Source organism: Oncorhynchus gorbuscha, linkage group LG14, assembly GCF_021184085.1.
Source record: "Oncorhynchus gorbuscha isolate QuinsamMale2020 ecotype Even-year linkage group LG14, OgorEven_v1.0, whole genome shotgun sequence".
In the NCBI taxonomy this organism is placed as follows: Eukaryota; Metazoa; Chordata; class Actinopteri; order Salmoniformes; family Salmonidae; genus Oncorhynchus; species Oncorhynchus gorbuscha.
Window position 1 is genome coordinate 13,495,641 of NC_060186.1, and position 16,664 is coordinate 13,512,304.

General features: G+C 47.1%; 1 protein-coding gene across 2 annotated transcripts in view; it reads right to left on the minus strand.

The window, feature by feature from the left end:
* Positions 1 to 2,862: 2,862 nt before the first annotated feature.
* LOC123994474 (transmembrane and coiled-coil domain protein 3-like) overlaps positions 2,863 to 16,664 on the minus strand; it is a 54,960-nt gene continuing 41,158 nt past the window's right edge. For both annotated transcript variants that reach the window (XM_046297102.1, XM_046297101.1), the window contains exons 2-6: positions 7,043 to 7,196; positions 6,838 to 6,945; positions 6,003 to 6,679; positions 5,142 to 5,277; positions 2,863 to 4,995 (exon numbers count right to left, since the gene is read on the minus strand). In XM_046297102.1, the coding sequence (XP_046153058.1) occupies positions 4,693 to 4,995; positions 5,142 to 5,277; positions 6,003 to 6,679; positions 6,838 to 6,945; positions 7,043 to 7,150 (1,332 nt within the window). In that variant the 5' untranslated portion in view covers positions 7,151 to 7,196 and the 3' untranslated portion in view covers positions 2,863 to 4,692. The remainder of the gene's footprint in view (positions 4,996 to 5,141; positions 5,278 to 6,002; positions 6,680 to 6,837; positions 6,946 to 7,042; positions 7,197 to 16,664) is intronic.

Below are 16,664 nucleotides of genomic sequence, written 5' to 3' on the forward strand. Positions count from 1 at the left end.
AAACATGGTACCAACACTTTACATGTTTCCTTTATATTTTGTTGAGTATAATTATGCAGGTCTGAGTTAAAGTGGGGAAAGGTACAGCTTGTGTATCCAGCGACGATCAAAGTATTAACATCCCCCTAGGGTTGTGTTGTTGAATTGCACCATAATTCTCCTGCATTACTGTAGACTCACCACTAAGTGGTAGCACATACACACTGAGCCGCAGTGGCACAGCGCAGATGGTTTAAAGGGCCAATGCAGCTATATTTATCTCAATATCAAATCGTTTGTGTAACAACTACCTCACTGATTTTTATTTTATTTAAAACAATGGTCAAAAAGGAAGCTTCTTGGTAAAGAGCCGTTTCTCAAGCAATCATTTTGCCAGGATTGTCTGGGAGTGGTCCGATTGGAGAGGTAAAAATGTCAAATTAGCTGTAATTGGCAGTGAGGTTTGGAACTATTTCTTATTGCTCTATTAACCAATTGCCAAAACTCCATCCCACCAAAACAGGCAGAAATTTCAGGCAGTCTTTTCAAACAGCTCTTACACTAAATGTGCATTATCATTGCAGTTTTATCCCAACCTTAGTGTAGAAATATTTACAACACAGAAAAATCTTATTTGTGGCTGCACTGGGCCTTTAATGAAGCTCCCAGTTCCCAGACCTTGGGAGCTGCTGCCAGCTAGTTGATGGGAGTTGGCAGAAACAGGGTACTTCAAAACGCACTGGAGTACAAGCTAAATAATGAAGTTTGCCCATGGGGGAATTGGATAAAACATGAATGATGCCCAAGATTGTTTGAAAAACCCTCACTGTATGCAAAACATGTTCACATTATTAATGTCACCAGATTTAAGCTAAACAAATGCCACTGGTCACTGCTTCTCTTCACAATAACATTCAGACTAGTGGTTTGTTGCAAAATGGTGTACAGTGCTATTTGGTTCATAAGATAGAGAGGAGTGCTGAGGGTAAGTATTCAGACCTCTTGACTTTCCACATTGTTACATTACTGCCTTATTCTAAAATTTATTAAATTGCTCCCCCAATCCACACACATACTACCCAAAGCAAAAACAGGTTTTTAGAAATGCTAGCAAATTTATAAAAAAATAAACACTGAAATATCACATTTATGTAAGTAGTCAGACCCTTTATTAAGTACTTTGCTGAAGGACCTTTGGCAGATTACAGCCATGTCTTATTGGGCATGACGCTACAAGCTTGGCACACCTGTATTTGGGGTGTTTCTCCCATTCTACTCTGCAGATCCTCTCAAGCTTGGTCAGGTTGGATAGGGAACGTAGCTGCACAGCCATTGTAAGGTCTCTCCAGAGATGTTCGATCGGGTTTAAGTCCGGGCCACTCAAGGACATTCAGAGACTTATCCTGAAGCCACACCTGCGTTGTCTTGGCTGTGTGCTTAGGGTCGTTGTCCTGTTGGAAGGTGAACCGTCACGCCAGTCTGAGGTCCTAAGCAGGTTTTCATGAAGGATCTCTGTACTTTGCTCTGTTCATCTTTACCCTCAATCCTGACTAGTCTCCCAGTCCCTGCCTCTGAAAAACATCCCTACAGCATGATGCTGGGATGGCGCCAGGTTTCCTCCAGACGTGACGCTTGGTATTCAGGCCAGAGTTCAATCTTGGTTTCATCAGACCAGATAATCTTGTTTCTCGTGGTCTGAGAGTCTTTAGGTGCTTTTTGGCAAACTCCAAGTGGGCTGTCATGTGCCGTTTAGTGAGGAGTGACTTCCATCTGGTCACTCTACCACAAAGTCCTGATTGGTGGAGTGCTGCAGAGATGGGAGAACCTTCCAGAAGGACAACCATCTTCACAGAGGAACTCTGGAGCTCTGTCAGAGTGACCATCAGGTTCTTGGTCACTTCCATGACCAAGACACTTCTCCCCCGATTGCGCAGTTTGGCCGAGCGGCCAGTTGTAGGAAGTGTCTTGGTTGTTCCAAACTTCTTCCATTTAAGAACAATGGAGGCCACTGTCTTCTTGGGGACCTTCAATGCTGCAGACATTTTTTGATACCCTTCCCCAGATCTGTGTCTCGCCACAATTCTGTCTCGGCGCTCTACGTACAATTCCTTCGACCTTATGGCTTGATTATTATTTTTTTGTTCTCAACTTGCCTACCTGGTTAAATAAAGGTGAAATAAAAAAAAATTGATCTGACATGCACTGTCAACTGTGGGACCTTATAAAGACAGGTGTGTGCCTTTCCAAATCATGTCCAATCAATTGAATTTACCACAGGTGGACTCCAATCAAGTTGTAGAAACATCTCAAGGATGATCAATGGAAACAGGATGCACCTGAGCTCAATTTCTAGTCTCATAGGAAAGGGTCTGTATACTTAAGTAAATAAGATTTGTTTTTTATTTTGAATACATTTGAAAACCTATTTTCTCTTTGTCATTATGGGGTATTGTGTGTAGCTTGAGACAAATTTGACAATTTAATCTATTTTAAAATAAGGCTGTAACGTAACAAAATGTGGGAAAAGTCAAAGGGTCTGAATACTTTGAGTGCACTGTGTGTGTGTGTGTAATCTAAAATGTGTCATTTATTACTCCTGTCGACAGCACTGTACGAGCACAGAAAAATACTTCCCCACCCGTCGACAGCACCCCCAACCTAAAACATCTCCCCACAGCCATGAATCTACACAGAACATATTGACAAACAGATTAAAAGGTTAATAACGTCACCTTCTGTGCAGAGCCCTCACTCCTTGCATCATCATCTCTGGTAGATAAAGTATAATTGATGACCGGATCAAGAGATCAGTTCAGGGCAGAAATACTCTGATGAATCTTCAGAGGATACGATGAGAAGAGCTCTATGATAAAAGACTCAATGTTTCTAGAAAAAGAGAATTTATTTTTGTTCTCGTTTTGGAAAACCATAACCGGATTAAACCCAACAGCGTGCAATGCTACTGCGAGGGGATAACATAACAGAATCTAGACACTGGAATCATAGGCCCTGGGCTGTGAATCTGGGATATGGCTCTCTCCAGACACAGGGAATAGATTCAGGAATTGGGATAGAGTCAGAACTCTTGAGTAACCAACGGACAGTGTAAATATCAATGGTTCAGGACATGACATATTACACAAGGTGCCAGCCACATAGACCCAAATTTGGCTTTTTAAAGAGACAGAGACCAAAGCACAGAAAATATCAGGTTTAACACAGAAGCTGCATTGAAAAGGCATCAGGCCTGGCCACTATCATCATCATAATCATCACAGTGATAAGTAGCTTACAGAGTGGGTGGGGCCAGAGCTGCATCGCTCACTTCCCACCTACCCCTCCCATCTCTGTCCAATCAGACGATAGCATCAAAGGCATTTAGAATGTTCATTTTGTTCGGTTCTCATTGTAAAAAGGCAAAAAATATTAAACATTTCAGAGAAAACGCATAAAACGTAGTGTTCAAATCTGTCTGAAACATTTGGTATAAGTCAATTCCTTTGTTCAGCCCATTCTGAAAGCGCTTAATTCCTATTTCACGAAAATGACATTATCATCAATATTAAAGGATGAATCACAAATGAGGTTTGTGTGTATCACGTCTGAGGTTACTTCCCCCCCAGGTCCATCAGACTGCCAGATGAGATCACTCGCAGTTAGCATGTTAGCGGCTAAAGGGTCAGTCTATGTATTTCCTATGGGAGAGAGAGCACGTAACTTTTGGGGTGAATTCACCCCTTATAGACTAGACCCGTGGCAGTTCCACTGCATCTGTTAATAGACTATATAGAGTACATAAGACACCATTTATCCACAAACCCGTATACCAGCACACATTCCTTAGTAAAAAAATGAACCACCCTTCACAGGCACACACAGGCACACACAGGCACAGGCACAGGCACAGGCACACACACACACACACACGAGAGAACAATTCATAAAATATTACACTTAAAAAATTAAATTGCCCTGTCTTTTTTTCCCAATTATAAAACATTTCATCACTTGACAGTACAGGTACACACAGACAATGCTCTCACATGGAGAACACCCCCACCCCCTGTACATACACAGACACACAAGTCACATTCTTCTCCGTGTGTGTGTGGATGAATGTGTATCATGGGGGATGGGAGTGAGAGTGTGTGTGGATTAGAACCAGAAGTCTTCTGGGAGAATTCGTTTTTAATGCTGTCAGTGTGTTAGTGTAATAAAGGTGACGCAAGTACGACTCCGCAAAAGACGAGGAACCAATCGGCGGACCCCTTGTTTTTCTTAAAGGTTATACAAAAGCTTATGACCTGCATAGTCCAGTTCAATGTCCTATTGAGATTGACAACCACACAAAGATCAGTGTCCGCAATAATACTGTATGTGCCTGGTCCTGCTTCCTCTGTAGCCACCATCTGATTGGTCAGTCCCAGATGTCTTGCTTTCCTGTCATTTGTACTGTAGTGGCACACTGGCACCGTTTGGAAACAATTTCCCTCAAGGAGTTCTGTCCAAACTCCAAAAGACAGAGAGGAGGAGAGACATGAGGGTGTTGGGGTGTAAGGCTACATTGTAAACACCGCCCCATTTCATCTATCGCTATGACAACATCACAGAGTTCCAAAGTTCCAAACTCAGTGTGGGAGGCGCCAAACCCACATTGTGAGGGGGACAAACTCAGACTGGGTGGGGCCTAGCTTAACATGGGAGGAGTCTAGCTCAGTGTGGGAGGAGCATGCGTTCCAGGGCACACTGCAGGTGCTCCCAGTTCTTCCAGATGACCACCAGTAGGGACAAACCCATGCAGGTGAAAGCCAGGTGCACGCGGCTCCGCAGGAGGGGCGCGGCGAACTTGGCCGCCGTGGAAACGCACACCAGGATCACAGTGACGATGGCCAGCATGATGTTGATGCATTTCCCCAGCAGCACCTTGGCGTCTGTGTTCTCCACCTGTACCGTCTGCTGCTGCTGCTGCTGGAGCTCCAGCTTAGAGACACGCGTCTGACACGACTCCAGAGCCTCCTGTAAACACAGAAAAACACACGCGTTCAGTTAACATTTGACACTCAGGCTTAAAGTTACTGACCATATCCAGCTTAGATAGATGTGTAAGGGGCATGTTTGTAGAGGGCATGTTTGTAGATGTGTGTGTCTGTGTGTGTACATACCTGGATGTCCCTAGCTCTCTCGTAGGCCTGGTAAGCCACCTTCTCCTCGATGCTGGCAAGCTCCTGCTTCAGGTTACTGGTCTCATGCTGGTGCAACTCTGTCAGGTCATTTAACTGGTCCTCTAACCGCTCAAACCTATTAGGTAGAGAGAGAGAATGGGAGAGAGAATGACAAGTCTTAATATTGAATGCACAGCTTCAATTCCAAAGCAAACCTATGTGTCCATCTCTTCCTTCACCAATGTGTGTGTGTGTTCTCGGTTTGTGGTGTGTGAAGCATTTTCTACATAGGCGTGTTGATACATCAGCCCTAAGTTGACAGTATCAACAGCGAACAATATTAAAAACAAGATTATGGTTCAAGGTGGGAATTAGTGAAGCAGGCCTAGATAATCATAAAGTGAAACAGCTAGAACGATGGTGGAGGATGTTGTTGGTGCGTCTGCATGGAGGATGTTGTTGGTGGGTCTGCATGGAGGATGTTGTTGGTGGGTCTGCATGGAGGATGTTGTTGGTGCGTCTGCATGGAGGATGTTGTTGGTGCGTCTGCATGGAGGATGTTGTTGGTGCGTCTGCATGGAGGATGTTGTTGGTGCGTCTGCATGGAGGATGTTGTTGGTGCGTCTGCATGGAGGATGTTGTTGGTGCGTCTGCATGGAGGATGTTGTTGGTGCGTCTGCATGGAGGATGTTGTTGGTGCGTCTGCATGGAGGATGTTGTTGGTGCGTCTGTATGGAGGAAGACTCATGGGGAGAAGTGTCTGAAAGATTAGGTTCTTTTATACCAATAAATGAGGGTGTGTTTTCGCTTGCTGTATTGATTTGTGCGTGTGTGTGTGTATGCCATTGTGTCTGCACCAACCTATATCTCTCCTCCTGCAGTGTCTGTGTGATGAAGCTGTAGTCGCTCTTGAACTGTCTTTTCAGTGACTCCATGTCCTCGGCCAGCTGTGCCTGGGCCTCCCTAATCTCCCTGACCTCCTCCAGCACCTCCCCCAGCCTCCCCTGAGAGTCCGACCTCCCCGGCCCACCCCCTGACCCCAACCCCGACCCCCCCGCCGGGTTCCCGTTGGAGTCTGCCGACACAGAGGTCCCTATGGAACATTCGTCGTCGCTGGGGTACTTGGCCTTGGCAATTGTGGTGGCGCTGCCGCTCAGCGCCCGGGCCCCGCCTTCCGCCTGGAGCCCCGCCCCCGTCTCCATGGAGCTCTTCATGTGGGCGATGTTGTCGGCGCTGCCGAACTTGTTGCGGATGAGGTTGGCGAACTCCCGCGACTTGTTGAAGAAGAAGGGGGGCGAGAGGGAGACCCCGGGGCCGATGGTCTTGACCTTGTCCATTGCCGGGTTGCGCGCGCTGGCCGAGCTGATGTCCCGCAGGCTGCCGTCCTTTTGGCCCTCCTTGCCCCCCTTCCCCCGGGCATCCCTGGGTGGGTGCTTGGCCCCGTTGGCCTCCTCCTTCATCCGACGGTGGTACTGCTCCAGCTTCCTCTGCAGCTGGGCGATGCTGTGGGCAGACTTCTGGTTCTTCTTCTCAAACACCTGGCAGACCCACAGGAGAGGCAAAGGGTCAAATTAAAGATCCTGCTAGAATTGCTGCATTTTCTTTAAAAAGAGGCTTGTAAACATCCAGCACACTTGGCAGATGCAGTTATGTAGCAACATATAAGGAGAAATCAGTGGGATGTAATTGGACTGACCTGGCGTATGCGTGCCACCTGCTGCTTGTCAGCGTTGTTGACCAGTTTGAGGTACTCTGCCACGTTCTGGTCCCTGGCTGTCTGTTCCACCTTGATCTGCTCTGTCACCTTGGGGGAGGTCAACGAGTCAACACAGAGACTAACACACAGATGGGCCAATACTCTCGCGCTCTCTCTCACACACGCGCGCAACACACACACTCACCTTGAGTATCTTCTGCTGCAGGCTGTCGATGGCCAGACGGCCCTTAGTGAAGTCCAAGCCCACGCCCCCGTCAGACACCAGGTTGGACTCTGAGCCCCCCCGCCGCATCGGTACCGGGAGGCTGAGGATGTTGTTCCCATCGCTGCCGCGCTGCCTGGACACACACACACACACACACACACACACACACACACACACACACACACACACACACACACACACACACACACACACACACACACACACACACACACACACACACACACACACACACACACACACACACACACAGAGAGAGAGAAACATGTAAGATATTGAGAATGTCACTTCAAAGAGAATGTTTTCAATTCAATTTACACTACAGTAAATGACTCATGTACGTATGATAGGACAGTATGAGCTCAGCCAAGTTCATGGTGAATCTCATAGCAACGTATAGTTAGTAAGATAGATATTGATAATTTTATTGAGTGGTAATTGTTTTATCACACGGTAATACACTGTCATCATAATCTCATCTCTTGTAATGTAAACACAAGCTCCATTTCTAGGACTGTCTGTGTCTGTGTGTCTGTGTGTCTGTGTGTCTGTGTGTGTGTGTGTGTGTGTGTGTGTGTGTGTGTGTGTGTGTGTGTGTGTGTGTGTGTGTGTGTGTGTGTGTGTGTGTGTGTGTGTGTGTGTGTGTGTGTGTGTGTGCACATTCTTGCGTAGCCGTGCGCCTGTGTGCACGTGTGAGTCTGTGCGCGCTCTAACCCATTCCGGCATTGAGAAAAATAACTGGATAGGAGGAGAGGACAAAAGATGCATGAAAGAGAGCTCCAAGTCTCCTCTCTTGGCAGACTTTAATGGCTCTACTGAGTGGCTAGGGCAGTTGGTAGCCTCTGGGTTTACAGGCGCAGCCTCTGATGCAGAAACGTCTTTGACTGTTAACTACAGGGACAGAGGATGATTACGTAATAAACCAACCTGAGATGCCTGCAGTACAACTGGACTGTGTAACCTGACTATATAACTACACGGTTACCTTGGCAGCCAGCTTGTCCTCATCTATAATTTACAGGGCAGAGTCAGGGCCCCTTCTCATGTCCAACAGTAACTGATGAAATTAATAAAGCAGGCAACAGCAGCTTTAGCCTACTGATTCACACGTCGCACCACACACACTTCCAATTACACCATACTCATTCACACATACACAGCATGTCTCTCTCTCCTCTCCATCCTCAGATTCCCCACCCCTCTCTCCTCTTCATCCTCAGATTCCCCTCTCTCTCCCTCTTTCTCTCTCTCTCTCCATCCTCAGATTCCCCACCCCTCTCTCCTCTCCATCCTCAGATTCCCCTCTCTCTCCCTCTTTCTCTCTCTCTCCATCCTCAGATTCCCCACCCCTCTCTCCTCTCCATCCTCAGATTCCCCTCTCTCTCCCTCTTTCTCTCCCTCTCCATCCTCAGATTCCCCACCCCTCTCTCCTCTCCATCCTCAGATTCCCCTCTCTCTCCCTCTTTCTCTCCCTCTCCATCCTCAGATTCCCCACCCCTCTCTCCTCTCCATCCTCAGATTCCCCTCTCTCTCCCTCTTTCTCTCCCTCTCCATCCTCAGATTCCCCACCCCTCTCTCCTCTCCATCCTCAGATTCCCCTCTCCCGCTCTCTCTCCATCCTCAGATTCCCCACCCCTCTCTCCATCCTCAGATTCCCCTCTCTCTCCCTCTTTCTCTCTCTCTCCATCCTCAGATTCCCCTCTCTCTCACTCTTTCTCTCTCTCTCCATCCTCAGATTCCCCACCCCTCTCTCCATCCTCAGATTCCCCACCCCTCTCTCCATCCTCAGATTCCCCTCTCTCTCCCTCTTTCTCTCTCTCTCCATCCTCAGATTCCCCTCTCTCTCCCTCTTTCTCTCCCTCTCCATCCTCAGATTCCCCACCCCTCTCTCCATCCTCAGATTCCCCACCCCTCTCTCCATCCTCAGATTCCCCTCTCTCTCCCTCTTTCTCTCTCTCTCCATCCTCAGATTCCCCTCTCTCTCCCTCTTTCTCTCTCTCTCCATCCTCAGATTCCCCACCCCTCTCTCCATCCTCAGATTCCCCTCTCTCTCCCTCTTTCTCTCTCTCTCCATCCTCAGATTCCCCTCTCCCGCTCTCTCTCCTCTCCATCCTCAGATTCCCCACCCCTCTCTCTCTCTCTTGTGGTGTAAGCTCATCTCATTTCTCACTCTCTCTGAGTGCCAGTTAACTAGGTCTCCAACCACAGACAAACACTATCCTGGACCACTCAGGCCCAGCACACGGATGGCCCCACCAGTCAGTAACCAGGCTATTCTGCCTGGGTCAGAACCTACACACACATTATCGAGTCAGCATGGCCAGATAATTAGCTGACCCTTACATGACCCCCAACAAGCCCGAGGGATGAGGAACAGCAAGCACTGACATGTTGTCTGTCCCATCTATCACACACAGACAGTACACACCACATCCTGCCCACCTCATCTAATCTGGAATATGGGGGGGATTCAAGTATGGTGACTAACATTTCTTGGGAGTTTCAGTCAGTATTCCAAACACGTAGTCTGAGAAAGAGAACAGACACAGACACCACATAACACAACCATATGCCACAAATGTACATATGGGATGTGTTGTGTTGACTGTCCCCGGGTCAATGCTAAACTCAGGTAAGTATTTATCCTCTCACCCGGGCTGGTATTAAAGCCAGTCAGACTACAATTTCACATGTGTTGTGCAGATGGGCGGATACACACACGCGCACACACACACACCAGCATGTGCCCTCTCCCTGAAAAAGAATGCATCTCACACTGCAACACAACAACCCATGATGAGGCAGGCATACACACTGCAACACAACAACCCATGATGAGGCAGGCAGACATACTAACACAACAACCCATGATGAGGCAGACACACTGCAACACAACAACCCATGATGAGGCAGACACACTGCAACACAACAACCCATGATGAGGCAGACACACTGCAACAACAACCCATGATGAGGCAGACACACTGTAACAACAACCCATGATGAGGCAGACACACTGTAACAACAACCCATGATGAGGCAGACACACTGTAACAACAACCCATGATGAGGCAGACACACTGTAACAACAACCCATGATGAGGCAGACACACTGTAACAACAACCCATGATGAGGCAGACACACTGTAACAACAACCCATGATGAGGCAGACACACTGCAACACAACCCATGATGAGGCAGACACACTGTAACAACAACCCATGATGAGGCAGACACACTGTAACAACAACCCATGATGAGGCAGACACACTGTAACAACAACCCATGATGAGGCAGACACACTGTAACCCCAACCCATGATGAGGCAGACACACTGTAACACCAACCCATGATGAGGCAGACACACTGTAACACAACCCATGATGAGGCAGACACACTGTAACAACAACCCATGATGAGGCAGACACACTGTAACAACAACCCATGATGAGACAGACACACTGTAACAACAACCCATGATGAGGCAGACACACTGTAACAACAACCCATGATGAGGCAGACACACTGTAACAACAACCCATGATGAGGCAGACACACTGTAACAACAACCCACGATGAGGCAGACACACTGTAACAACAACCCACGATGAGGCAGACACACTGTAACAACAACCCACGATGAGGCAGACACACTGTAACAACAACCCATGATGAGGCAGACACACTGTAACAACAACCCATGATGAGGCAGACACACTGTAACAATAATAATAATAATAATAATAATATATGCCATTTAGCAGACGCTTTTATCCAAAGCGACTTACAGTCATGACAACAACCCATGATGAGGCAGACACACTGTAACAACAACCCATGATGAGGCAGACACACTGTAACAACAACCCATGATGAGGCAGACACACTGTAACAACAACCCATGATGAGGCAGACACACTGTAACAACAACCCATGATGAGGCAGACACACTGTAACAACAACCCATGATGAGGCAGACACACTGTAACAACAACCCATGATGAGGCAGACACACTGTAACAACAACCCATGATGAGGCAGACACACTGTAACAACAACCCATGATGTGGCAGACACACTGTAACAACAACCCATGATGTGGCAGACACACTGTAACAACAACCCATGATGAGGCAGACACACTGTAACAACAACCTATGATGAGGCAGACACACTGTAACACAACCCATGATGAGGCAGACACACTGTAACAACAACCCATGATGAGGCAGACACACTGTAACAACAACCCATGATGAGGCAGACACACTGTAACAACAACCCATGATGAGGCAGACACACTGTAACAACAACCCATGATGAGGCAGACACACTGTAACAACAACCCATGATGAGGCAGACACACTGTAACACAACCCATGATGAGGCAGACACACTGTAACAACAACCCATGATGAGGCAGACACACTGTAACAACAACCCATGATGAGGCAGACACACTGTAACAACAACCCATGATGAGGCAGACACACTGTAACAACAACCCATGATGAGGCAGACACACTGTAACAACAACCCATGATGAGGCAGACACACTGTAACAACAACCCATGATGAGGCAGACACACTGTAACAACAACCCATGATGAGGCAGACACACTGTAACAACAACCCATGATGAGGCAGACACACTGTAACAACAACCCATGATGAGGCAGACACACTGTAACAACAACCCATGATGAGGCAGACACACTGTAACAACAACCCATGATGAGGCAGACACACTGTAACAACAACCCATGATGAGGCAGACACACTGTAACAACAACCCATGATGAGGCAGACACACTGTAACAACAACCCATGATGAGGCAGACACACTGTAACAACAACCCATGATGAGGCAGACACACTGTAACAACAACCCATGATGAGGCAGACACACTGTAACAACAACCCATGATGAGGCAGACACACTGTAACAACAACCCATGATGTGGCAGACACACTGTAACAACAACCCATGATGAGGCAGACACACTGTAACAACAACCCATGATGAGGCAGACACACTGTAACAACAACCTATGATGAGGCAGACACACTGTAACACAACCCATGATGAGGCAGACACACTGTAACAACAACCCATGATGAGGCAGACACACTGTAACAACAACCCATGATGAGGCAGACACACTGTAACACAACCCATGATGAGGCAGACACACTGTAACACAACCCATGATGAGGCAGACACACTGTAACAACAACCCATGATGAGGCAGACACACTGTAACAACAACCCATGATGAGGCAGACACACTGTAACAACAACCTATGATGAGGCAGACACACTGTAACAACAACCCATGATGAGGCAGACACACTGTAACAACAACCCATGATGAGGCAGACACACTGTAACAACAACCCATGATGAGGCAGACACACTGTAACAACAACCCATGATGAGGCAGACACACTGTAACAACAACCCATGATGAGGCAGACACACTGTAACAACAACCCATGATGAGGCAGACACACTGTAACAACAACCCATGATGAGGCAGACACACTGTAACAACAACCCATGATGAGGCAGACACACTGTAACAACAACCCATGATGAGGCAGACACACTGTAACAACAACCCATGATGAGGCAGACACACTGTAACAACAACCCATGATGAGGCAGACACACTGTAACAACAACCCATGATGAGGCAGACACACTGTAACAACAACCCATGATGAGGCAGACACCCTGTAACAACAACCCATGATGAGGCAGACACACTGTAACAACAACCCATGATGAGGCAGACACACTGTAACAACAACCCATGATGAGGCAGACACACTGTAACAACAACCCATGATGAGGCAGACACACTGTAACAACAACCCATGATGAGGCAGACACACTGTAACAACAACCCATGATGTGGCAGACACACTGTAACAACAACCCATGATGAGGCAGACACACTGTAACAACAACCCATGATGAGGCAGACACACTGTAACAACAACCTATGATGAGGCAGACACACTGTAACACAACCCATGATGAGGCAGACACACTGTAACAACAACCCATGATGAGGCAGACACACTGTAACAACAACCCATGATGAGGCAGACACACTGTAACAACAACCCATGATGAGGTAGACACACTGTAACAACAACCCATGATGAGGCAGACACACTGTAACAACAACCCATGATGAGGCAGACACACTGCGTGGCGAGAGATATTTGTTAGTTGTGGTGTTGTGTGTTCTATGTAGGCTAGAGCTGCTCAGCCTAGCGTGTTTCCCCACAGTCACACACACACCAGAACAACGTCTCAGCTGAGGTCATACTGTGATTTCCTGTACTAAGGGACAACACACACTGGCATCGATGTACTGGAGTGTCATAAAAACGTACAAATCAGAACAGAAGAAAAGCCAGAAACAAAGTAATTGTCTGGAGATAAAACAGTTGTAAAAGAGGCTTCAGTTGGTGTGAAATTCATGACCAAGTGGTGATAGGACGTAGGCTACTTGAGATTGTCAAACCCATTTAATAAGCCTAGCTAGCATGGATCTGTCCTATCAGTAGAAGGGCGATTCCATGCCAGCAGAGTATTTTGTGTAGGTCGTTGACACAAAAAAAAAGACAATTAAATCTATTTTTATCTCAACTTGTAACACAACAAAATGTGTGTCCGGATGAGCTGATGATTGAATAAAAGTAGAGATGGATGGAGAGTTGCAAAGAAAGACAGGGTGAGAGTCAGTGGATGAGAGGAGGGGCCGTCTTGACCTGTTTGTATTATGTGGGTTATAGCCTATAGCCTGTCTGATCTAACCCAGATAGGACTTTTAACATCAAATCATACATCAACCATTCTGCATTCAAATCTATTTTGTTCCCATAGAAATGAATATTCACATCAAATCATACATCAACCATTCTGCATTCAAATATATTTTGTTCCCATAGAAATGAATATTCACATCAAATCATACATCAACCATTCTGCGTTCAAATCTATTTTGTTCCCACAGAAATGAATATTCACACACCACTCTAAGATGAATAGGCTATCCATTCTTAACCATTTGTGTGTGTGTGTGTGTGTGTGTGTGTGTGTGTGTGTGTGTGTGTGTGTGTGTGTGTGTGTGTGTGTGTGTGTGTGTGTGTGTGTGTGTGTGTGTGTGTGTGTGTGTGTGTGTGTGTGTGTGTGTGTGTGTGTGTGTGTGTGAGAGAGAGAGAAAGTCACAATGAGATTGGTGGGATTCAAATAAACAGATTTGGTAAAGAGATGAGACGTTAAAAACTACCCCCCGAGCCGTCGCTCACAGGAACTGACCTCACAGTGGACCCGTCATGACCCCGCCAGCCATTCTACTACAGCATTACCCGACAAGCCTAATCACTACGATCTACGGCATCACAGGTACTCTGAGTTAAGTAACTGTCACGCCGGAGTCGGTCCCTCTCCTTGTTCGAGCAGCGTTTGGCGGTCGACGTCATCACAGGTCCTCTGAGTTAAGTAACTGTCACGCCGGAGTCGGTCCCTCTCCTTGTTCGAGCAGCGTTTGGCGGTCGACGTCATCACAGGTCCTCTGAGTTAAGTAACTGTCACGCCGGAGTCGGTCCCTCTCCTTGTTCGAGCAGCGTTTGGCGGTCGACGTCATCACAGGTCCTCTGAGTTAAGTAACTGTCACGCCGGAGTCGGTCCCTCTCCTTGTTCGAGCAGCGTTTGGCGGTCGACGTCATCACAGGTCCTCTGAGTTAAGTAACTGTCACGCCGGAGTCGGTCCCTCTCCTTGTTCGAGCAGCGTTTGGCGGTCGACGTCATCACAGGTCCTCTGAGTTAAGTAACAGTCACGCCGGAGTCGGTCCCTCTCCTTGTTCGAGCAGCGTTTGGCGGTCGACGTCATCACAGGTCCTCTGAGTTAAGTAACTGTCACGCCGGAGTCGGTCCCTCTCCTTGTTCGAGCAGCGTTTGGCGGTCGACGTCATCACAGGTCCTCTGAGTTAAGTAACTGTCACGCCGGAGTCGGTCCCTCTCCTTGTTCGAGCAGCGTTTGGCGGTCGACGTCATCACAGGTCCTCTGAGTTAAGTAACTGTCACGCCGGAGTCGGTCCCTCTCCTTGTTCGAGCAGCGTTTGGCGGTCGACGTCATCACAGGTCCTCTGAGTTAAGTAACTGTCACGCCGGAGTCGGTCCCTCTCCTTGTTCGAGCAGTGTTTGGCGGTCGACGTCATCGGCCTTCTAGCCATCACTGATCCACTTTTCATTTTCCATTTGTTTTTTTACACACCTGGTTTCAATTCCCCCATTAAATGCTCATTATTCAACCCTCTGGTTTCCCCCATGTTTGTGTGTGTGTTTGTTTTAATGTAAGGCTGTATCTGACGGCTGGTATTATTGTTGTTACGGCAGTTTATTTCGTGATATCGGTATTTTTCGAGCACCATAGTATTGTGTTTTTACTGGTGTTTTCCTGAATTAAATACCTTGTCCACGCATCTCAGCTCTCCTGCACCTGCCTCCTTTCACCAGTTACCCACAGCCTTGACAGTAACACTGTTGCGGTACCACACCTCTGGTTCATACACAACCAGCCCACCAGCCACCTACAGTATCCATACTTGAATATTTATTTTATTTTATTTTATTTCACCTTTATTTAACCAGGTAGGCTAGTTGAGAACAAGTTCTCATTTGCAACTGCGACCTGGCCAAGATAAAAGCATAGCAGTGTGAACAGACAACACAGAGTTACACATGGAATAAACAATTAACAAGTCAATAACACAGTAGAAAAAAATGGGCAGTCTATATACAATGTGTGCAAAAGGCATGAGGAGGTAGGCGAATAATACAGTTTTGCAGATTAACACTGGAGTGATAAATGATCAGGTCATGTACAGGTAGAGATATTGGTGTGCAAAAGAGCAGAAAAATAAATAAATAAAAACAGTATAAAAAACAGTATGGGAATGAGGTAGGTGAAAATGGGTGGGCTATTTTCCTATAGACTATGTACAGCTGCAGCGATCGGTTAGCTGCTCGGATAGCTGATGTTTGAAGTTGGTGAGGGAGATAAAAGTCTCCAACTTCAGCGATTTTTGCAATTCGTTCCAGTCACAGGCAGCAGAGTACTGGAACGAAAGGCGGCCAAATGATGTGTTGGCTTTAGGGATGATCAGTGAGATACACCTGCTGGAGCGCGTGCTACGGATGGGTGTTGCCATCGTGACCAGTGAACTGAGATAAGGCGGAGCTATACCTAGCATGGACTTGTAGATGACCTGGAGCCAGTGGGTCTGGCGACGAATATGTAGTGAGGGCACAATATGACACTGAGAAATCCACATAGCAGATAAAGAGAGCAAGGTGGAGATACTACCATATTGCTTACTGTAGTGTATAGCAGAACTTCCCAACTCTTTCCAATCTACATGAAGTGCTAATGGACTACTATGTGTATTGGGGTTGTCTGTGGACTGCAGGGCCAGACAGGTTTATACCCTCCACAGTGTTGAGCGTGATACAGACTAGCCTATCCTTGGTGATTTATAGCACAGACTTCTAAAACACTGGAG